A 23589-nucleotide genomic window follows, 5' to 3' on the forward strand; every position below is an offset into this window, starting at 1 on the left:
ATTTCCGGAAAAGCGGAATTTTTTTCAAAATGGTAAAAAAAAACTTGAATGGTCTGAATGAGTTCAAATGGTTGTTGTTGACATTTTTAAAATTGGTTGAGAAATGCTGAAGTAGTAACATGTTGAATTGAGAAATGTTATTACGGAATTTTGGGAAAACCAGGAATTTTTCCAGTTTAAAAAACAACTTTGTTTTTTTGTCCGGTGGAACGGTTGAAATGCGTTGAAAAATGTGGAAGGAGTAGTCGGCAAAAAAAAGGGTAGAAATAGGGCTTTGGAAAACTAGGAATTCCGGAAAATCCTGGAATTGTTTTGAACTTGGAAAAAAGGTAGTTTACATTTCCAGGATGGTGGAATGTGTTGAAGGTGGAATGGTTAGAATATTGTGAAAAATTTGGAAATGGTGGAAGTTTGAAAAATGGCCAATTTATTTTGAATGGTAAAAATGTCCCGGGAAACCTGGAATTCTGGAAAATCTGGGAATTTTTGGAATTTGTCAAGGGAATGCCTGCGATTCCCGAATAGGCTGAAAAGTTTGAAGTTGGAACGGTTTGAATCGGGTGAAAAATGTAGAAGGTAGAGCGCGCCAAATTCTGGAGAAGAAAAAGAAGAAGAAGTTTAATAAATAGATGAATTTTGGTGTAGAAAACCATATGTGTGAATGCTCCAAAGCATTCACACAACTATTTACTTTATTCCATGTTGTAAAAGTAGTCAGTGACACTCCATTTGTGTAGTTATTAGCCTCAACCTGAATAAGCAGAATGCTAATGCTAACAAGCTAACGCTAAACTTGATGTGTTTGTGTTGTCATCGTTAGATAAACACTGACTTTTATTATTTATACTGTATATTCTTATTTACAGCTGAAATGGACCAAAAGTAATCGCCTGATCCTCATGAATTCATCATTTACTGAGAGGACGACTTTCTGACTGTTGGACGTTGCGGACAAAAGCCTGACCTTTTATGAACAATTCGGTACGCTTTAACTTTTAAATTATATAATTTTGTATATTATTGCTTTGTATTTCATTTACTTATTTTTTTAGTAAGATAACTGTGACCTAATACTGTCTGTCTATTTACATGGTATCAGTGTAAAAATATACTAAAGCACTCCTCCATACGTCATCAGTCTGATTTGTATGAACTGTGAAATGTGGTGGAATCATAAACCACACATTTCTACATGAACCGGTAGTTCCAGGAACCAGAGGTTCCAGGAACTTAAAGTTTCTGAACTTTTAATGGAAAAGGGCCTATTGTGTAGAAATATGGGGAAATAACTACACTCACACCTTTTATGTATTAAATCGAAAATACAAAAATTCCAGGATATAGTGTATTTGCAAACAGCCAAAATTATGCACGAAGCAAACTATAACCTGCTGCCCAAGGACGTATAACAATTCCTCTCAACAAAAGAGGGGAAATATAACCTTAGAGAAAAATTTAACTTAAAACATTTGTATGCACGTACAACACTTAAATCACTTAAAATATATCAGTATGCGGAATTAAATTATGGAATGGATTAAGTAAAGAAATCAAACAATGTACTAATATGATTTAGTTTACGAAACTGTACATTTTGAATTTATCCATCCATCCATCCATTTTCTACCGCTTGTCCCTTTCGGGGTTGCGGGGTGTCGCTGGAGCCTATCCCAGCTGCATTCAGGCGGTAGGCGGGGTACACCCTGGACAAGTCGTTGATAATCGTATTCATTTCACTATAAGATATATAATACAACTTATTTGACTATGTATTCTTTATTTGATTTTTTTAAAAATGTTAACTATGGATTAAATTGTGAACAAATTGGGAACAGGAAGTGAACAAAAGTGTTAGCAACGGCTATGAAATGGAAAAGGGTAGGACTAAATGAGCTCTGCTTCTTCCTACTCCTTTTCGAACATGTTGAAACATCCATCCGTCCATCCATTTTAATTGTGATGTATCATGTTGCAATTGCATGCATGTTCACAATAAACTTAAACCATATTGTTTATAAACTGGTGCACAATAAAACTCGCTGGCCACCACATTAGGTAAACAAGCACAATGCGAGGAACAAACTACAACAATACATTTCTAGTTCCCTATAGTTTAAATGTCAGCCCGCTGATTTAACATAACTTCTTCCTCTGGATTCAATTGCGCCAGAGAAACAAATAAGCAAAACATAAAAAAATGCATCCCTCTATACTCAAAATTGTGTTCATTTGTCCAAAGTCGGTGTATTTTTGTGGTCAATACAATTAAATTAACTAAGAATTTGATTTTCTTTTGAATACAATAATGAAAAAAACCTGAGATTAGAATTAAGATTAAAATTAGACCATTTTTAAATAAAATGTAATAAAAAAATTGGACTTAATTATTCCTTATTAGAAAATAAACAAAATTCATTTAGAAATATATAAAAACAAAAATCGACATTAATTGCAGCCGATTACCCTTCTAAAAGTTTCTTCTTTTTCCCCAGCTGGGTCTTTTGAGTTTTTCCTAACCTTAACCCTTGTTGTGAGTTTGTCAAGCCCTTTCGGACACTTTTGAATGAGCACCATATAGATACATTTTGATTGATTGTTTGATGGACTGATTCAATTAAGTGTTTAAAAAATGTATTAAAGATTGCATAATTTCTCATAAAAAATGTAATAGAAGTGTAATGGTGACTAAAATCTGTTATTTCATGTCTGGATATCTCATAATGTAAAAAAAAAACTTATTTAGAAGGTCATAAAACGTTTTTGTATGCTTTACCTAGTAAAATATTATTTTATTTATTTTTAATTGATCATTTTTACAGCTAAAATGTATTTATCGCCGTCAGGCCTGGAACCAAGTAACAGCAATAAATGAGGGTTTATAAATACATTGACAAATTTATTTTAAAAAGTAAATTTAAAAATGAATTACATTTTTACAAAATGTATTTCAGATTTTATCTAAATAAAAATTGTATTTAAAAATGTATTATAACATTTAAAAAAATTTTTTTTTAAGTGAATTTAAATGTAATCTGGAATAGTTCTATCTGACCCATGACCCCAATGCGGACATGCGTTAGACATAGATGAATGGATATGAAAAATTCAATTAGACATTAGATTAAAAATAATGTGATTAATAATAATATTAATGTGTCAGTGCAAATGAGTTAAGTTCCAGTCAGTGTTTTAGTGGAACAGTGTGTATATGACACATCTCATCATGACTTAGATCATGTCTTGCAGTCATAAAAAGTATGATTCAAAGTGTCGCCGGAAAGACTGTTGGTCAATGTGTGCACACGTCCACACCTGCCAGCGTCACCGCCAAACCAAATGTGACTTTTTACGATGTCACAGGAAGTGTGTTTGATGGGTGTAAAGCAACATGTGACTGTTTGACTTTGAGCCCGTCCTTTATGAGCAAACACACTCAACAGTTGGCGCTTATCTAACCTCCGTCCGGTACGCTATCTGACAGGCCAAAGTCGTCTTTGTTGCATTGGACTCCATCCTGACTTCCTGCCTGGGCAAACGCTTGCAATGAGCTTAAGAAGCAAATAATAAACACCTTATTACATAAATACTGCTAAATAAATACACATTTTACTACTACTACTACAATATGTGCAAGTGTGCCTAATAATGAAGTGGACCGCATTACTGTATATTTATTAGAGTGTAATCTTTTATTTTATGGACAAAACTATTGGAACATTTGGCCTTAAAATAAGTGTTTGTAAAAAGTGTATTCTTCTTTTTGGTGTTTTTGCCATTATTGGCCTTCAGGCCACGTAAAAATAAAATATTGTCTTCATGGTGAATATTAGGAGTGTGAATCTTTGGGAAATTAACGATTCGATCCGATCCAGATTCCTGGGGTGACGATTCCATTCAACACGATTCTCGATTTAAACCGATTATTTGGTATAATAATTGTAATACAACTTTTTTCAAAACAGGTTACAGGTTGGAACAGCTCCTTATGGTTGCATGGAGATGGCCTATAAAGGTTGATTTTAAAAATGTAGTCTTTCAAAAAAATTTTTTAAAATGTTATACATTTTTGAAAATTATGAATCGATTTAGAATTGGAATGAATAAAAATCACAATTTGGATGTGAATACAATTTTTGTGCACCTCCAGTAAATACAATGATCTCCTTTCCAGTATTTCCTATTGTATTCAAGTCAGGTCAAATACTTAAATGTTGCACCAAAATCTGGTAAAAAATTTAAATAAAATTGCCTTTTCAAGTTTTGCTTATTCTTTGGCTTATTTTGTTGTTTGGTGGATTGTTTCACTTTATGTAATTCAAATGGTTTGTAATTTTTGCAAAATATTGCTGTGTCTCGGCCAGTCTCAAAAGGCCATGTTTTGCTTTCTTTGGCACTTTGTGGTGTTTTTAAAAAATATATATATTATTTTTTTTGGCGCCACAAAGTTTGTTTTTTTGCCAAAAACTACAAAACAAGAAAAAAGTGTTTGCATCAAGTCGGAGTTGAAGTCAGCTTGGTTTATGGTTACAACATGACATATCAATTTCCAGTTTCTCAAAAAAGAGGAGGAAGAAGCACAGTTTATTTATTCATACCCTCTTCCATTTCATAGCAATTGCTAACAGTTTAATTCACTTCCTGTTCTCAGTTTGTACACAATTTACTCCATAAATAATACAATTCTAAAATAATAAATAAATAACAAATAGTGACGTTAGATGTACAAAACCCACAACCAGTGAAGTTGGCACGTTGTGTAAATGGTAAATAAAAACAGAATACAATGATTTGCAAATCCTTTTCAACTTTTATTCAATTGAATAGACTGCAAAGACAAGATACTTAACTTTTGAACTGGAAAACTTTATTTTTTGCAAATATTAGCTCATTTGGAATTTGATGCCTGCAACATGTTTCAAAAAAGCTGGCACAAGTGGCAAACAAGACTGAGAAAGTTGAGGAATGCTCATCAAACACTTATTTGGAACATCCCACAGGTGAACAGGCTAATTGGGAACAGGTGGGTGCCATGATTGGGTATAAAAGCAGCTTCCATGAAATGCTCAGTCATTCACAAACAAGAATGGGGCGAGGGTCACCACTTTGTGAATAAAATACGTGAGCAAATTGTTTAAGAACAACATTTCTCAACCAGCTATTGCAAGGAATTTAGTGATTTCACCATCTACGGTCTGGAATATTATCAAAAGTTTCAGAGAATCTGTAGAAATCACTGCACGTAAGTGATGATATTACGTACTTTCGATCCCTCAGGCGGTACTGCATCAAAAAGCGACATCAGTGTGTAAAGGATATCACCACATAGGCTCAGGAACACTTCAGAAAATCAGTAACTGCAGTACCGTAAGTACAAGTTAAAACTCTACTATGCAAAGCGAAATACATTTAGCAACAACACCCAGAAATGCCGCCGGCTTTGCTGGGCCTGAGCTCATCTAAGATGGACTGATGCAAAGTGGAAAAGTGTTCTGTGGTCTGACGAGTCCACATTTCAAATTGTTTTTGTAAACTGTGGACGTCGTGTCCTCCGGACCAAAGAGGAAAAGAACCGTCCGGGTTGTTATAGGCGCAAAGTTCAAAAGCCAGCATCTGTGATGGTATGGGGGTGTATTAGTGCCCAAGGCATGGGTAACTTACACATCTGTGAAGGCACCATTAATGCTAAAAGGTACATACAGGTTTTGGAGCAACGTATGTTGCCATCCAAGCAATGTCTTTTTCATGGACGCCCCTGCTTATTTCAGCAAGACAATGCCAAGCCACATTCTACACGTGTTACAACAGCAAGGCTTCGTAGTGAAAGATTGCGGGTACTAGACTGGCCTGCCTGTAGTCCAAACCTGTCCCCCATTAAAAATGTGTGGCACATTATGAAGCCTAAAATACAACAACTGAGACCCCGGACTGTTGAACAACTTAAGCTGTACATTAAACAAGAATGGGAAAGAATTCCACCTGAAAAGCTTAAAAAATCGGTCTCCTCAGTTCCCAAACGTTTACTGAGTGTTGTTAAAAGGAAAGGCCATGCAACACAGTGGTAAAAATGCCCCTGTGACAACTTTTTTGCAATGTGTTGCTGTCAAAAAATTCTAAGTTAATGATTATTTGCAAAAAATTATTAAGTTTTTCAGTTGGAACATTAAATATCTTGTATTTGCAGTCTATTCAATTGAATATAAGTTGAAAAGAATTTGCAAATCATTGTATTCTGTTTTTATTTACGAATTACACAACTGGTTTTGGGTTTTGTATTATATATAGTGAGATGAACATTAAATATTGATATTAAAAAACAGCGAAAACAATCAAATCGTTTGTGCCTTAATGGGATTGCTGCTTTTATTTATCGTCTTCTACCATTTTTCTTTTACTCCTTTCTTTTTTTTGTTTGTCCTAAATGATCATCACTTTTCCTAGAAGACACAAGTATCTTCCTCCTCCAGCTGCGAGATGCTCAATGCCTCCCTCTCCCATATGAAGCAGAGCGATGGCAAAGTGGAGATAAAAATAAAAAAGATTCTCGCCGCCTGATCCAGCTGATAACAGGCTGTTACCGTGGCAACAGGAAGGAAGTAGAATTGTTGCGGACCTCAGCAGTTCAAGAGGAACCACAAAGACGCGCTTTACAAGCGTGCGCGCTTCCTATTAATACGGTGTTTAGACAAGTGTTATCTGAGGCCTCTTTGCATCGTCAACTCTCAATCAGTAAAGTGACCTCGGCTGCGCCACAGAGTCCACATGGAGACAAGGACAGTAGGACATGTCCTCATTTCACCCCTGCTCATTTTCGACTGGGCGTACGGAGCATGCTACCAAACACGCATCGGCAAAACTCTTATCAAAGATCCTCTATATCAGTGATTCTCAAACTGTGATACGTGCACCACTACATCTAGTGCAGGGGTCGGCAACCCAAAACTTTTAAAGAGCCTTATTGGACCAAGGCAACACATGATGTAAGTGTCTATATTAGCTACAAAAACCTACTATTAAAAATGACTTATGTGTCGCAGGCTGAAGCAAATCTTCGTTGACAGAAATGTTGAAATTTAATATTTATTCTACACATTTTTACAACATTAGAAACCATTAATAAATGACATGCTACTCAGAAGTTGAGATACATCCTGTAAATTAGTGGCTTTTAACGGCCAAAGGTATAGATGTGTGTGTCCAAGTTAAAGAAAATGGCAGGCTGTCTTCTTTTAATAGCTCTATTACAATCTTTGGCAAGCTGGGTAATGTTTGCTGTGGTCTGGAAAAACATGCCACACAAACAACTATATAAATTGCAGCCAATATTACATACAGATGATGTGTCATGAGACATGCAAAACTAAATTATATACAAAGAGGATAAAAGTAAAGGATAGTAAATGAGCTCAAATATACCTACACATGGGCTATAATGATGCAATATGTACATACAGCTAGCCTAAATAGCATGTTAGCATTGATTAGCTTGCAGTCATGCTCTGACCAAATATGCCTGATTAGCAAGTCAATGACATTAACAAAGCGCACCTTTGTTCATTCATGCACAGTATAAAACGTTTGGTGGACAAAATGAGGAGGAAGACTTTACATGTAAACAAACTGTTGCGTTTGTTTGTATTTTCCCCCCATCTTTTTCCATTTTCAATCCTTTTTTAAAAATGCTCCATGGAGCCACTAGGGTGGCTCTAAAGAACCGCATGCGGCTCAGGAGCCGCGGGTTGCTGACCCCTGATCTGGTGGTACACCAAAGAATCCCTTAATGTTGTTTTATTTTGCTATACTCAAACACAGTCTTACAGTTCAAAGTGTGTGTAATGTTACAGTGGTCAAAAATATTCAATATACTTGTTAAATAAAACCTCTGCCTTGTTTTTAATGAATACCCAACCCTACTATGCTACTGTATTTTAATGTTGGTCATTATGGTGGCACTTGGAGAGTTACTTGTTTTCTGAGGTGGTACTTGGTGAAAAAAGTTTGAGAACCACGGCTTCATATGACAGGAACGCTTTGCTGGGTTTTTTTTTTGGAACGTACTACAAAAACGCTAGTCAAAGATTGTCTATATGACAGGAGCCCTCTGCTGTTTTTTGGAACATACTGTAAAAAGCTCAGTGAAATATCGTACGTGATACTGCAAAACACTGGTCAAAGATCATCTATATAACTGGAGCCATCTGCTACTTTGTGACAATCATTGGTACTTTAATCTTAATCTTTAATCTTTTTGTAGCACTACAAAAATACCAATAAAAGATTGTCCAAACAACAGGACCACTCTGTTGTTTTTTAAGAATATACCGCAAAAAGCTAAGTCAAAAATCATTTATACAAAAGGAGCTCTCTGCTATTTATTGGAACATGTGTACTGCAAAAACGCTAATCAAAGATCCTTCGAATAACAGGATCATACTTCTTTTTAGGAACATACTACAAAAACACTGGTCAAAGATCCTCCGCATAACAGAAAACACATGTCAGATATCCTCAATATAACAGCAGCACTCTGCTGTTTTTAGCTAATGTACTGCAAAAATATTAGTCAAAGTTCCTCTTTTTGTCAGGAGAAATCTGCTATTTTTTGGAACATATTACAAAAACGCTAGTCAAATATCTTCTATACAACAAGAGCGCTCTGCTGTTTTTAAGGAACATACCCCTAAAACTTAGTCAATGATCTTCTATAACAGAAGTGTTCTGCTCTTTTTGGTACATACTGTAAAAATAGTTGTCAAAGATCCTCTATATTACGCTCTGCTGTTTTTTGGAAATTATTGCAAAAAGCTTAATCAAAAATATTCTGTATAACAGGAGCACTCTGCTGTTTTTAGGAACATACCACATCAAGTTAGTCAAAGATCCTCTCCATGGCAGAAGTGTTCTGCTGTTTTTTGGTCAAAGATCAACTATATGACAACATCACTCTGCTGTTCTTTGGAGCATATTAAAAAATCACTTGCCAAAGATCCTCTAATATAACCGGAGCACTCTGCTGTTTTTTGGAATATAATTCAAAAACTCAGTCAAAGATCATCTTTATAACTGGAGCCATCTGCTGATTTTTGCCACATACTACAAAAATACCAGTCAAAGATTGTCTATACAACAGGAGCGCTCTGCTGTTTTTAAGGAACATACCACAAAAACTTAGTCAAAGATCCTCTATAACAGAAGTGTTCTGCTGTTTTTGGAACATACTGCAAAAACATTTGTCAAAGATCCTCTATATTACAGGGGAACTCTGCTGTTTTTTTGGAAATTACTGGAAAAAGCTTGGTCAAATTTTTTTCTGTATAACTGGAGCACTCTGCTGTTTTTTAGGAACATACCACATAAAGTTAGTCAAAGATCCTCTCCATTGCAGAAGGGTTCTGCTGTTTTTTGGAACGACTGTTTAAATATTAGTCAAAGATCTGTTCTTTGGAACAAACTAAAAAAACACTTGCCAAAGATCCTCTATATACCCAGCCAATTACAGGATTATACTACAAAAAGCTTAGTCAAAGATTGTCCATACAACAGGAGTAACAGGCAAAAGGTGATTTTAGGTCAGTTTAATAACAGCGCCACCATGTGGTATATCAGTCAGAAAAATAATAACACAGTAGGAATGCATGTTTCCACAACATTTTCACTCTTTAGTGTGCAGCAGCTGAGGAGCAGAAGACTTCAACAAATACATTTATTAGTGCTTGAAGAAACGAGGGCAGCTTCACTTGTTTGGGTTAAAAAGAGTTCAGGAGTGAGAAGTCTCTCTTTTAATTCTTCCACAATCTCCTCTTCCCGAAGGAGGACAGCCTTTCTCCTCTGGCCTCATTGTGAGCCAACATGCCAAAGTCTTTGTGCAAAGACGCAGTAACACTCTTACGTAATGCTCCCCTCAGAAGGAATATCGAGTAAAAATGCATATGACTTTAACTCCATCTTTGTTTCACACGCTTTCTGCTGAGCCAGTCTTAAAGCAAGCCTGACCTTAAGGCTTGTTTCCTTCACACTGATTTGTTTATTCATAGATTTTTCTTTTTTTTTACTGCTCAGCTAAAAGAGAGAAGCGTATCCTTGTGTAACCGCCTCCCACACTGGCATCAATCTGACCAAAACATGGTGGAACATGAAGATGGTCTGTTGGAGATCCTCCAGGCATCACCGAGGGATGAGGATCAATGGAAGGTGACGTCTGCTACTTGTGAACATTTCAAAGAACAGAGAATGTTTGCATTCTGTTTTATGTCTCGCACTCCATCACTGCGTCAGCGCCCTCTGGAGACCACTTGTCAGAAACTTGCACGTCGGCAGAGGGTGTGACCCCAGGATGCAGGGACAGAAGGCGGCGTGCAGGTCAGAGATGCAACTCTTTACTTAAAGAGCAAAATCGGCAGAAACAAAAGCAGTGTAACACGTACACACTGACTAAAGACACTAATCCAGCGCTGACAAGAAGCAACAGGTGAACCTTAACAGATTTGATTAGAAATGGAAACTGAATAAAGTGAAGTTTCAGAAAAAAAACTAAGAGTTAAACAGGAATTATAACCAGAATAAGAGCACCAGGACAGGAAATGATACAGAAGACAGGAAAATAACTAACAAACTGTTGTGTGGGATCCTGACACCACTAACATCTTTCAGAACCCTAAGCATAATTGTATTTTGGGCCTGTTCTTTTCAGTTTTTTTTTATGTGAAAAAATTGTTATACTTTTTCAAAATCCAACCGGAATTTACCGTATTTTTTCGGACCATATGGCGCACTAAAAATCCTTTCATTTTCTCAAAAATCGACAGTGCGCCTTATAACCCAGTGCGCCTAATGTATGGAATAATTCTGGTTGTGCTTACTGACCTCAAAGCAATTTTATTTGGTACATGGTGTAATGATAAGTGTGACCAGTAGATGGCAGTCACACATAAGAGATACGTGTAGACTGCAATATGACGCCAGTAAACAACACCAAATCTTTAAATCAGGGGTCCCCAAATTTTTTGACCCGGGGGCCGCATTGGGTTAAAAAAATTTGGCCGGGGGCCAGGCTGTATATATATATATATATCAGGGCTGCAACAACTAATCGATTAAATCGATTAAAATTGATTATTAAAATAGTTGTCGATTAATTTAGTCATCGATTCGTTGGATCTATGATATGCGCATGCGCAGAGTTTTTATTTTATTTTATTTTTTATTTAAAAATTATTATTATTATTTTTTTAATAAACCTTTATTTATAAATTGCAACATTTACAAACAGCTGAGAAACAATAATCAAAATAAGTATGGTGCCAGTATGCTGTTTTTTTTCAATAAAATACTGGATAGGATAGAAATGTAGTTTGTCTCTTTTATCCGATTATTAATCGATTAATCGAAGTAATAATCGACAGATTAATCGATTATCAAATTAATCGTTAGTTGCAGCCCTAATATATATATATATATATATATATATATATATATACATATATATTGTTTTTATAATCCGTTTTGTCATTTAACATCAATTAACATTGATGTTCATCAACATTTAACATTGTCACGTTATCGATGGGAAAATTAATTTTTAGACAATATGATTTGCCTGAGCGGCTGGGAGACACCGAGAGTAATAAGCGGTAGAAAATGGATTAGAAAGGAAAGATTTAAAAAAATAATAAAATAAAAATAAAAACACTTTTTTTTTTAACTTGGGACTTCCCGTGGGCCGGATTTTAGATGCCGCGGGCCGTTATTTGGGGACCCCTGCTTTAAATGTTCCATTGAGAATATAGAACATTAAACACGGCGCTCGAAAATCTGTCAAAATGTTTTAGGATGACTTTGGTAAGCTATGAAGCCGCACCGCTTGATTATATTGGTGTTTAAGGACCTCAAAATGGCACCCATTAGCAGACATAATCTGGCGTTTTGTTTCACAATATTATGCAAAACCAACTTTTCCTACCTTCTGGTACCTGCTGATGTGTAGTTGGGATCTGCATAAGTCCTGAAAATGTGCGTGCGTCCGCCATTGTAATCCGTGCTGACACCGTAGTCGTAAGCTTCTTCTTTCTGTTGCCATTTCTAATATAAAGTAGCGTAAAGTTCTTACATATATCTGTCAGTAGACTAGCTATCAAAGCGTTAAAAACTGTAGTGGGTTTACATAATTCACCCGCATAATTTTTGTTACTAGAGAGTTTCGGTCGGACGGTTTTTCTCGGGACACATTTCCGGCGTTGTTATTGCACTAGTGAGCCACGGATGAGGAGATGCTGCTCTGTTACTGATTGAAATAAAGTCTGAATGTCATTAAAACAGTTAGCACCATCTTTTGACACTTCTCCCACTCCCGTCCTTGCACGCTACTCCGCTACAACAAAGATGACGGGGAGAAGACGCTGTCGAAGGTGAGCCACGTAAATAAGACCGCCCACAAAACGGCGCATCCTGAAGCAACTGTCAGAAAGCGACTTGAAGATGATCTGTAAAACATCATCTATGCAACATTTTGACCCAAGAACCACCATTACATGTTATGTAGACCACAAGGAAGTATTTTACATTTAGAAAAAAATAATAATATGACTCCTTTAATGCGCTTTATAACCCGGTGCACCTTTTGTATGAAAAAAGACCTGAAAAGACCAGCTCATCGGCAGTGCGCCTTATAATCCGGCTCGCCCTATGGTCCGGAAAATACGGTAATTTAATGCATGTTTTGTGCTAAAACGAGTTAATGGGGTATGTTTTTCCAATATATATAATTTTTGGAGAAAATACAAAAATTTACATCATAAAACATTGATTTTTAACTTGAACAATGTTGCTTTTACAGGAAATAGAAAGGATAGGAGAGGATGGAGTTTATTTACCCCAGAGCTGTCACACTACAAAAATGGATTAAATACCTTAAATCAAGATCCAAACTTTTTACTTAATCCTCTGAATAATATTTCATGTAATAGCAATAGAGTAGCTAAAGGAGGAACAAGTCCCCAGGGAGTGTATAAATCAAGTTTGGATACATATTTTTCATTTTATTTTATTTTTTTCTCAAATCTCACAAGCAACTTCAGTCCTAATAACAATAGGGAACATGTCCTTTTTAACCCTTTAAATGCCCATTTGATATAATTATGTTTTTTTTTTTTTTTAAAGATTTGCACAACATGAGTTATCATCCGTATATTAAATGTTGAAGGCCTGGTATCAAAAGTACAGTCGTGGTCAAAAGTTTACATACACTTGTAAAAACATAATGTCATGGCTGTCTTGAGTTTCCAATAATTTCTACAACTCTTATTTTTTTGTGATAGAGTGATTGGAGCACATACTTGTTGGTCACAAAAAACATTTATGAAGTTTGGTTCTTTTATGATGAAAATGGAGTGGAACTGGAACCAATGAAACTGGTGCTTTACGGAGAGTAAATGGGACAATGAAAAAGGAGGATTAAGATTAAAGATTAAAGTACCAATGATTGTCACACACACACTAGATGTGGTGAAATTTGTCCTCTGCATTTGACCCATCCCCTTGGGGAGCAGTGGGCAGCAGCGGCGCCGCGCCCGGGAATCATTTTGGTGATTTAACCCCCAACTCCAACCCTTGATGCTGAGTGCCAAGCAGGGAGGTAATGGGTCCCATTTTTATAGTCTTTGGTATGACTCGGCTGGGATTTGAACTCCAACCTACTGATCTCAGAGCGGACACTCTAACCTTACCGCCGAATTCTTCAGGACAACCTAAAATCATCAGCCCGGAGATTGGGTCTTGGGCGCAGTTGGGTGTTCCAACAGGACAATGACCCCAAACACACGTCAAAAGTGGTGAAGGAATGGCTAAATCAGGCTAAAATTAAGGTTTTAAAATAGCCTTCTCAAAGTCCTGACTTAAACGTGTGGACAATGCTGAAGAAACAAGTCCATGTCAGAAAACCAACAAATTTAGCTGAACTGCACCAATTTTGTCAAGAGGAGTGGTCAAAAATTCAACCAGAAGCTTGTGGATGGCTACCAAAAGTGCCTTATTGCAGTGAAACTTGCCAAGGGACATGTAACCAAATATTAACATTGCTGTATGTATACTTTTGACCCAGAAGATTTGGTCACATTTTCAGTAGACACATAATAAATTCATAAAAGAGCCAAACTTCATGAATGTTTTTTGTGACCAACAAGTATGTGCTCCAATCACTCTATCACAAAAAAATAAGACTTGTAGAAAAGATTGGAAACTCAAGACTGTCATGTCTGTTCATGTTTTTGTTTTGGCCATGTGTTTGTTTTTTGGACTCTTTTTAGTTCCTGGTTGCACTTCCTTGTTTGTTTGTTTCCATAGCAACTCATTAGTTTTCACCTGTCCTGTCACGCACCTGTTTCACGTTTTAAGTCACGCACCTGTCTTTACCAATCATGTCACTGTTATTTAAAGCCTGTCTTTTTCTGTTGGTCTTCCTGGCGACATCACCTTCTCCACACTATTTCATCACTCTGCTTCATGTCATGTCACAGTTCTTTGCCAAGTAAGTTTTGTTCATTTATGCCACAGTTAGTGTTTTTGTTTTATTGTTCATAGTTTCTGCCTTTGTGCAAGTTTTGTGTTTATACCCAAGTTTTGTATTTCCGCCTTTGTGCGCGCCTTTTGTTTATTCCTTTTTTTGTAGTTTATTAGTGTTAAAATAAAACATGTATTTAAATTCACGTCTCGCACGCGCCAACTTTCCGTTGCCTTCCGGAAAAATAAAACCCCAGGACCAAGTCTTGACAGTATGTCGCCAGCAAAATAATTTTTCCGCACGAAAGTTGGACTTTTTGGACGAGGCAGCGTGGGAGGTCCTCCGCGCCATGGAGGAGGAAACGCTGCACTACTCCTCCGTGGAGTACAGAGACTCCATTTGGTCCGAGGACTGCGCTGCGTCACCGCAATCCCGGAAGCTCCGCTCCCGACGAAGGACGTCAGGGAGGGCTTTCGCAAACAGAGAGGACGCCTCACTCCCGCAAGCTCCTCCCCCTCCGGGCGGAAGCAAGCCACAGGCAGCCCGGCTTCACCCTGATGACATCACAGCTCAAGATTTTTTTTCTCTGAACTCTTTTACTTTTGATCAGCCGCCCTCAACAAAGGACTCTGTTTCTATGATCAAATATTATCAGAACATGATTTTGGACATTAGAGCATATCAGTCACAGCCATCTGAATTTCATGCCCCGCCCCCCAGGACTCAAGCCACGCCCAAGTCACAAAAAACATTTTTTTCACCCACTCAATCCCAGGTACAAAAAGAGACATTTTGGACAATTTATAGGGGAGGATTTTACCCCCCTCCTGACTTCCCTCCACCCACCCCAAAAAACGGTTCCAGACAGCGGGGAGCGCGTCTGGTATCCGCTCCTTGAGGGGGGGGGGGCTAGGGCTGGGAATTGTTCAGGTGGGGTGGCTCAGCATCGCTACGCCAAGCCACAGCCTCCAGCCCGGCCACCACCACCTGTCTTTCGTCACGCCAAGCCACAGCCGCCAGCACGGCCGCCACCACCAGTCTTTCGACCTGCCAAGCCACAGCCTCCAGCTAGGCCACCTCCACCTGCTCCACGCCAAGCGCCGCCAGTCGCAGCTCCACGCCAAGCGCCGCCAGTCGCAGCTCCACGACGCCAAGCGCCGCCAGTCGCAGCTCCACGCCAAGACCAAGAATCCCCACGCCAAGACCCCCCAAGCCAAGACCAAGCACCCCCATGCCAAGACTCCCCAAGCCAAGACCAAGAACCGCCATGCCAAGACCAAGACCCTCCAAGTGACCAAGACCCTCCAAGTGACCAAGACCAAGACCCCCCACGCCAAGACCAAGACCCCCCACGCCAAGCTTCGCCGCCTGACGCGCCACGCCAAGCTTCGCCGCCTGCCATGATGACGACGCGCCTGCCTCCTCGTCTGCCACGGAGGTGGCCACTGCCTGGTCGTCCGCCACGCCAAGTGCGCCCACCTCATCGTCGGCCACGCATGTGGCCCTTCCCGGGTCGCGAGTGGAACGCCGCCGCCACAGTGGATTCGGGGCCACTTGGCCTGGCGACCCACCGCCATGTCTCCCTCCCGCCCTCCCATGACTCTTGATCCTGTTTTTTGTTTTTGGACATCTGGGATCTGTCCGTAAGGGGGGGGGGGGGGGTTCTGTCATGTCTGTTCATGTTTTTGTTTTGGCCATGTGTTTGTTTTTTGGACTCTTTTTAGTTCCTGGTTGCACTTCCTTGTTTGTTTGTTTCCATAGCAACTCATTAGTTTTCACCTGTCCTGTCACGCACCTGTTTCACGTTTTGAGTCACGCACCTGTTTTCACCAATCATGTCACTGTTATTTAAAGCCTGTCTTTTTCTGTTGGTCTTCCTGGCGACATCACCTTCTCCACACTATTTCATCACTCTGCTTCATGTCATGTCACAGTTCTTTGCCAAGTAAGTTTTGTTCATTTATGCCACAGTTAGTGTTTTTGTTTTATTGTTCATAGTTTCTGCCTTTGTGCAAGTTTTGTGTTTATACCCAAGTTTTGTATTTCCGCCTTTGTGCGCGCCTTTTGTTTATTCCTTTTTTTGTAGTTTATTAGTGTTAAAATAAAACATGTATTTAAATTCACGTCTCGCACGCGCCAACTTTCCGTTGCCTTCCGGAAAAATAAAACCCCAGGACCAAGTCTTGACAAAGACAGCCATGACATTATGTTCTTTACAAGTGTATGTAAACTTTTGACCACGACTGTATATACAGTGGGGCAAAAAAGTATTTAGTCAGCCACCCATTGATTGTCAATGGGTGGCTGACTAAATACTTTTTTGCCCCACTGTATATATATTTGGCTGTCTAAAAGAAACAAACTTTGTCTTTTAATATGGTGAAAATTAAAAAAATAAATGTCTGTAAAATATTAATGAAATCCACTGACAACATTTTGCTCACTTAAAAGGGTTTGCTATGTTTTTTGCTATGTTTGAGTTGCTTAACGTCAGGACATAATTCAACAAGTTCTCAACGTTGTTTTAATGTCTTGTGCCTGCTGGGTAGGGCCTACTAAAAGTCTAAATTGCAGCGTCAAGGCTTGATTTTGGACAACACTAGTGTAGGAGGTCTGAGATGTATACATTCTATTATATGGAACATTTTAAATAATGATATCCCCACAAGGAGAAAAGTGGATATGCCATTTGTTTCAAACATTTCAATAATAATTTAGGAGGAGGGGGTTTTTTCCGGAAAAGTTTTAGTAGGGCAAAAATTATGAATCCATGTGTACTTTAAAACTGGTAAAGTACTCGATGATCAGGTACAGCTGCCTGATTGACAATCATAGCCAATGTTCTCAGTACATACTAATCACATTAGCGTTGTCACTGGCTGTTCTCATTCAAACACTCATTTTCTTTCTCACACGCCTTGCTTTTTTTCCCGTTATATCACACCCGAGCAACTCCCGCTCTAAGCCCTCTGGATGCTCTGCTCCTTTCAGTTCCACCTCATTACAGTCCATTATCAGCGAGGGGAGGATACATGCAAAGTCTACAATGTCAACATTTTCTACAGGTGATGCGTGATAATGTGTGTGTGCGTGTGTGTTCTTGTATTTCTATCCTTCTTGAGACATCAACAAGGAAAATGACTTTCTATATGAGGACCGGTGAACAAGATAGGACCGAAATCATGGTCCCAATACGGAAAACCATTGCATCTAATAGAGAATGTCTCATTTGCACCCCTGGTGGTGAAATCTATCAAAATTAGGGTGGTCCCAAGTAGGAGGGATTTTTCAAATTGACTGTGTGTCGGTTTTAATAGTGCTCCCCCTCTGGTCAACATATGAAATAACAAGTGTGTGTAAGAAATTGAAATGGGCCCCCTTTGGCCAAAATTAATTAAAAAAATTAAATAAATATGTATATAGAGACATACTGTAATAATTAGAAGTAAGTAATGAAGATTAAAAACCAATTACAAAAAAAAAAACAAAAAAAAATTAACTAAAAGCAATCTTTTTCTCACAATGTGTTGACTTCTTTCTTATAAAATTGGGAACGATTTGTCATATAATTTCTGTTTCTGTAATATTGTCTCGTAAAATTATACCTTTTTTTCTTTAAAATGATTACTTTTTATGCAAAATGGCGACATTTGTCATATACAATTCTGACCTTTATCACAATATTGCCAATTTTTATTGTAAAATAGTGACATTTTTTGAGTAAAATTATGACTTTTGTCATAATTTTGCCAAGTAAAATTCCGATTATTATTATAATATTGCCAAGATGTTAAAGTTTTCTTATAAAATTGTGACTTTTGTCTAGCAAAATTACGACTCTTTTCATAAAATTGCCCCAAATTTAAGCTTTTTCTTGTAAAATTGCGACTGTAATTGAGTAAAATTCCAACTTTTATCATAATATTGCACAAATGTTCAGTTTTTCTTGTAAAATTTTGACTTGCGTTAAGTAAAATTATAATACTGCCAAAATTCAAAATTTTTCCTGTGAAATTGGGACCTTTTTTTGTGAAATTCCAACTCATTTTTTACAATAAGCTTTTTTATACTTGCATGGTGTGTATATATTATTAATGTTGTAAATACAAATATTGATATATCTAGAAAGGGTGGTCCTAAAGAGGTAGGCATTTTTCAGAGGTCTCAAGAAGGTAACACATACAAGAACGTGTGTGTGTGTGTGTGTGTGTGTGTGTGTGTGTGTGTGTGTGTGTGTGTGTGTGTGTGTGTGTGTGTGTGTGTGTGTGTGTGTGTGTGTGCGCTCACGCACATGCGCGCGTGCGTGCCGGCGCACTTAATGAGCAACAAATCTACAAATCACATGGTCAGTCTGTGCTACTTATTGGCAAAAGATGATTCCCAGCTCGTCCCGTTGGCCGTAATGTGATTGTGCAACCACACACGCACGCACACACAGACACACACACACGCACACACACACACACACACACACACACACACACACACACACACACACACACACACACACACACACACACACACACAGACACAGAAACACCCACACACTGCTTAATTTGCATCACTCACTTTGGTGACAATTTGGGGTTTTTGGGGCCCTGTAATAAATGTGTTGCTACTTTTTACATTGCACAATTTGATGGATAACTTGCTTTGAAATCATTATTATTAGTATTTATTTCTACTTAAAAAATGGTTTGAATGTTTGATAATATATTTCTGCATAATTAGACAATATATAAGTTAACTTAATTGGCGATTACATGGAGTACATACATTTTTTTACTCCCCAAATAGAAAGAAAGAATACATTTAGTAAGAAAAGTTACAGTACTTTATTGATACATATTATTGACACATATTATTGATACATATTATTGATACATATTATTTCCAGGCTTTCGAGGTCCAAATAAAATGACGTGACGAGCCACACCTGGTTGTTTGACACCTGTGCTGTAGAAGAACCTGACCCTCAGACTCATAGACACGAGCAGCGCGAGCTCGCGATGAACAGCATGAACGCTTCCTCTCTGCCTCTCCGTGAAACCGGACACCATCATCATTAGCCGGACAGGAAGCGCTGGTGGTTAGCAGGTTAATGGTTCATGGCATCTATTTTCAGGTTGAGTGTCGCAACCCGATATGTCGGGCAGCTGCGCTCGCCGACCTAAGCACAGTCAGAATGGGCTCGGCCTGGAAAAGGGCTTTGGCACGGTAGTAAGGCCGCCCACAAAACGGTGCATTCTGAAGAGACAGTCCGAAAGCGGTGTGAAGATGGTCTGTAAAACATCATCTATGCAACATTTAGACCAAAGACCCACCATTACATGTTCTGTAGACCACAAGGAAGTGTTTTCATGTAAAAACAACCATATGACCCTTTTAAGTGAACAATGACAATCGATGCAAGCCGTTTGTTTTGCAAGTAGTAAAAACAATCATCTCTTTGCGTCTCAGTAAACTAGAATATAGTGCAAAAGTTAATTGACTCCAGGAGTTCAATGAATACACACAAAAAGACCAATTAAGGACGTTTTTTCCAGTACATTTTTTGATTAGAGCTTGAAACAGTAGCAAGCCCACTCCTAGCTAGATTGGGGCCCTAAGTAACCTTTTATTTTGATACCACCACATTACTTAATTTTTTTTCACACGTTTTAATTGAAGTGAAAAAACACAGGGAACATTTTTTTTAAATTTGTTGCACTAAAATATCAAAATTGATATTACTTTTTAGCGCTTCCATAGCGAGATATAAGTTAGAACTTTACGCTACTTTATATTAGAAATGGCAACAGCATAGGATGAATGTCCCATAACAAGAAGATAAAGAAAAAGCTTATCGACTACAGTGGCGGATTCGCGCCAATTTGTTTAGGACTTATTCAGATATCAAATACACATCAGCAGGTACCAGATGGTAAGAAAACTTGGTTTTGCATAATATTGTGGAAAAAAACGCCAGATAATATGTCTGCTAATGGGTGCCATTTTGCTTACACACACACACACCATAGTAATACTTGCATCTCTGACTACGGTAGCTGTAATGGGCCGACAATCCATCGAGCGGTGCGGCTTCAAAGTGGTACTAAAACATTTTGACAGATTTTTGAGTGCCAAGTGTAAGGTTCTTTATTTTCAATGGAACATTTGAGGTTTTGGTGTTGTTTACTGGCATCATATTGCAGTCTACATGTATATATTATGTATGACTACCATCTACTGGCCACACTTATCATTACACCATGTACCAAAAAAAATTGCTTCGAGGTCGGTAATCACAACCAGAATTATTCCGTACATTAGGCGCACCGGGTTATAAGGCGCACTGTCGAGTTTTGAGAAAATGAAAGGACGAAGCACAGTACAATCCATCAAGCGGTGCGGCTTCATAGTTTACAAAAGTTGTACTAACACATTTTGATAGATTTCTGAGCGCCGTGTGTAATGTTCTACATTTTCAATGAAACCTATACAATTTTGGTGTTGTTTACTTGAGTCATATTGCAGTCTACACATATCTCTTATGTGTAACTGCCATCATATTGCAGTCTACACGTATCTCTTATGTGTAACTGCCATCATATTGCAGTCTGCACGTATCTCTTCTGTGTGACTGCCATCCACTGGTCACACTTTGAGGTCGGTAGGTGTCAGAATAATTGTATCTAAGTTATCACAAAACTTTGTGTTGCCATGAGTTCCCGGCGAGAAGACAAAAGCTGTCTTTGATCCTACCAAGAAGAAGGCTTGTAAAACTCCACTGTGTAGGATGGGAAGCAACATGAAGGTGTTCTGTTTCTTTGATGTGCCATATTTTTCCGAGTATAAGTCGCTCCGGAGTATAAGTCGCACCGGCCGAAAATGCATAATAAAGAAGGAAAAAACCTTTATAAGTCGCACTGGAGTAAAAGTCGCATTTTTTGGGGAAATTTATTTGATAAAACCCAATACCAAGAATAGACATTTGAAAGGCAATTTAAAATAAATAAAGAATAGTGAACAACAGGCTGAATAAGTGTACGTTATATGACGCATAAATAACCAACTGAGAACGTGCCTGGCATGTTAACGTAACATATTATGGTAAGAGTCATTCAAATAACTATAACATATAGAACATGCTATACGTTTACCAAACAATCTGTCACTCCTAATCGCTAAATCCCATGAAATCTTATACGTCTAGTCTCTTACGTGAATGAAATAGATAATATTATTTGATATTTTACGGTAATGTGTTAATAATTTCACACATAAGTCGCTCCTGAGTATAAGTCGCACCCCCGGCCAAACTATGAAAAAAAATGGCGACTTATAGTCCGAAAAATATGATATTGTAATCCACAGAAAGATTTTGTCTTGACCCGAGAACAACAAAGCGGAGAGGAAGCAGGACCAGACTCCCCTCTAGGCGACCTTTTCTTTGAACTGTTTTACGACCTTTTCTTTGAACTGTTTTGTAACCAAAGGCATGGCTGTTTACGACCCCCCTCTCTTAGAAACAGCTTTTGCCATGTAATCATGGAAAGTCCAAATAAAAGAGGAGGCGTACAATATTTCGTCAGAGCGTGGTGACACTGTCACAGGTGTACGCGTTTAACCTCATTGAGCCAAATTTTATTCTGTCTCTGTTTAATTCCTTGCTTCTTGTCTTGTTTAATAGACGTCATCAGCGTTTGAACCTGACAGTAGGCACAACCCAAAATTATTCTGTACATTAGGCGCACCGGGTTATAAGGCGCACTGTTGAGTTTTGAGAAAATTCAAGGATTTTAAGTGCGCCTTATAGTCCGAAAAATATGGTAATATTGGTTCAAATTAATGGCCGCCATTTAGTCAACTGATTGGCCATTAATCATTGACTTTGTGTGAAGATGTTAAAACTTTGTCGGTGTTGCATGAATGCTAACATGCATTTCAAAGTATTTTGAACCCAACACATAGGGGGTGTCACTAATGTGTAATTTACATTGGGGGTTGACTAATAGTAAGATAATATTCGGTAAGTGTGTTTAAAAAGTTCAGGAGGAGGACATTTGGACATCTGAGTCATTTGATCTGAAGGGAATATCTAACCCCCCACAAATCAAATGTTGGGATCTGTCTGACGCTCTCACAGAAGCTGTTTTTTTATTGCCTAGATCCCCTTCACTGTGAACACTAGGCCGTGATGTCAAAAATGAGCGGTTGAATGACGAGGCGAGGAGGGACGATGAGGAAGTGGTAAATGTCGAAATAGAGGAGCAGAAAGATATCGCAATGTTTGCATGCAGGGACTCACTGACTTGTGTAAGGACGTGAGAAACAACAAGTGGCGACAGAGCCCAGACGAAGCAGAAGTGACTCGGAATGATGAAACTTTGATTGTTTGGCTTCGCTTTTTGACCCGAGGACAGAGGTTTTGAAAAAAAAAATGATTTATCGAAGCTTTGTTTGTGTTTCAGATTAGTTTATTTACACATCTGTAACCTTGGCTCTTTTTTATTGAATGATATGGCTGGTCAACTGAGGTGAAAGCAAATATTTGTTCTAATTCAACCGTTGGACTACAGAAAAGACTGAAAAAGTTTAAATATGAGAACATATTAGTGCTGTCAAATAATTGTTTTGAAATCAGATTAATCACATTTATGAATTTGGATTAATCAAAAAAATGATCACTCACTTACTCCTTATTGTTTAATGTGTTGTTTATTTAATTTTTGTCATTAAGGAAACCTTTTTAAAATGTTTTACTTGACTATACGTCATTTATTTGCTTAAAACTTGTTTTATTCAAAGTCTGCCATCGTAGTCCGACGCACTCGTCAATAAACTCTTGTTTTCTTAACTTTTATCACTTAGTAGACTTCATTTCGAAGTAATAATCTCTACCGTATATGGATAATATCGCTACCGTAATAATCTCTACCGTATATGGGTAGTATCTCTACCTTAATAATCTCTACCGTATATGGGTAATATCTCTACCGTAATAATCTCTACCGTATATGGGTAGTATCTCTACCTTAATAATCTCTATCGTATATGGGTAATATCTCTACCGTAATAATCTCTACCGTATGTGGGTAATATCTCTACCGTATATT

General features: G+C 38.0%; 1 protein-coding gene across 6 annotated transcripts in view; it reads left to right on the top strand.

The window, feature by feature from the left end:
• Window positions 1-312: 312 nt before the first annotated feature.
• LOC133643217 (uncharacterized) overlaps window positions 313-23589 on the top strand; it is a 74640-nt gene continuing 51363 nt past the window's right edge. For 5 of the 6 annotated variants that reach the window (XM_062037660.1, XM_062037659.1, XM_062037655.1 and 2 more), the window contains exons 1-4: window positions 313-981; window positions 10057-10188; window positions 10273-10356; window positions 17483-17556. In XM_062037660.1, coding sequence (XP_061893644.1) covers window positions 10182-10188; window positions 10273-10356; window positions 17483-17556 — 165 coding nt within the window. In that variant the 5' untranslated portion in view covers window positions 313-981; window positions 10057-10181. The remainder of the gene's footprint in view (window positions 982-10056; window positions 10189-10272; window positions 10357-17482; window positions 17557-23589) is intronic. The other variant, XM_062037656.1, reaches the window with a different exon arrangement.

The sequence above is a fragment of the Entelurus aequoreus genome, linkage group LG26 (assembly GCF_033978785.1).
Source record: "Entelurus aequoreus isolate RoL-2023_Sb linkage group LG26, RoL_Eaeq_v1.1, whole genome shotgun sequence".
NCBI lineage: Eukaryota > Metazoa > Chordata > Actinopteri > Syngnathiformes > Syngnathidae > Entelurus > Entelurus aequoreus.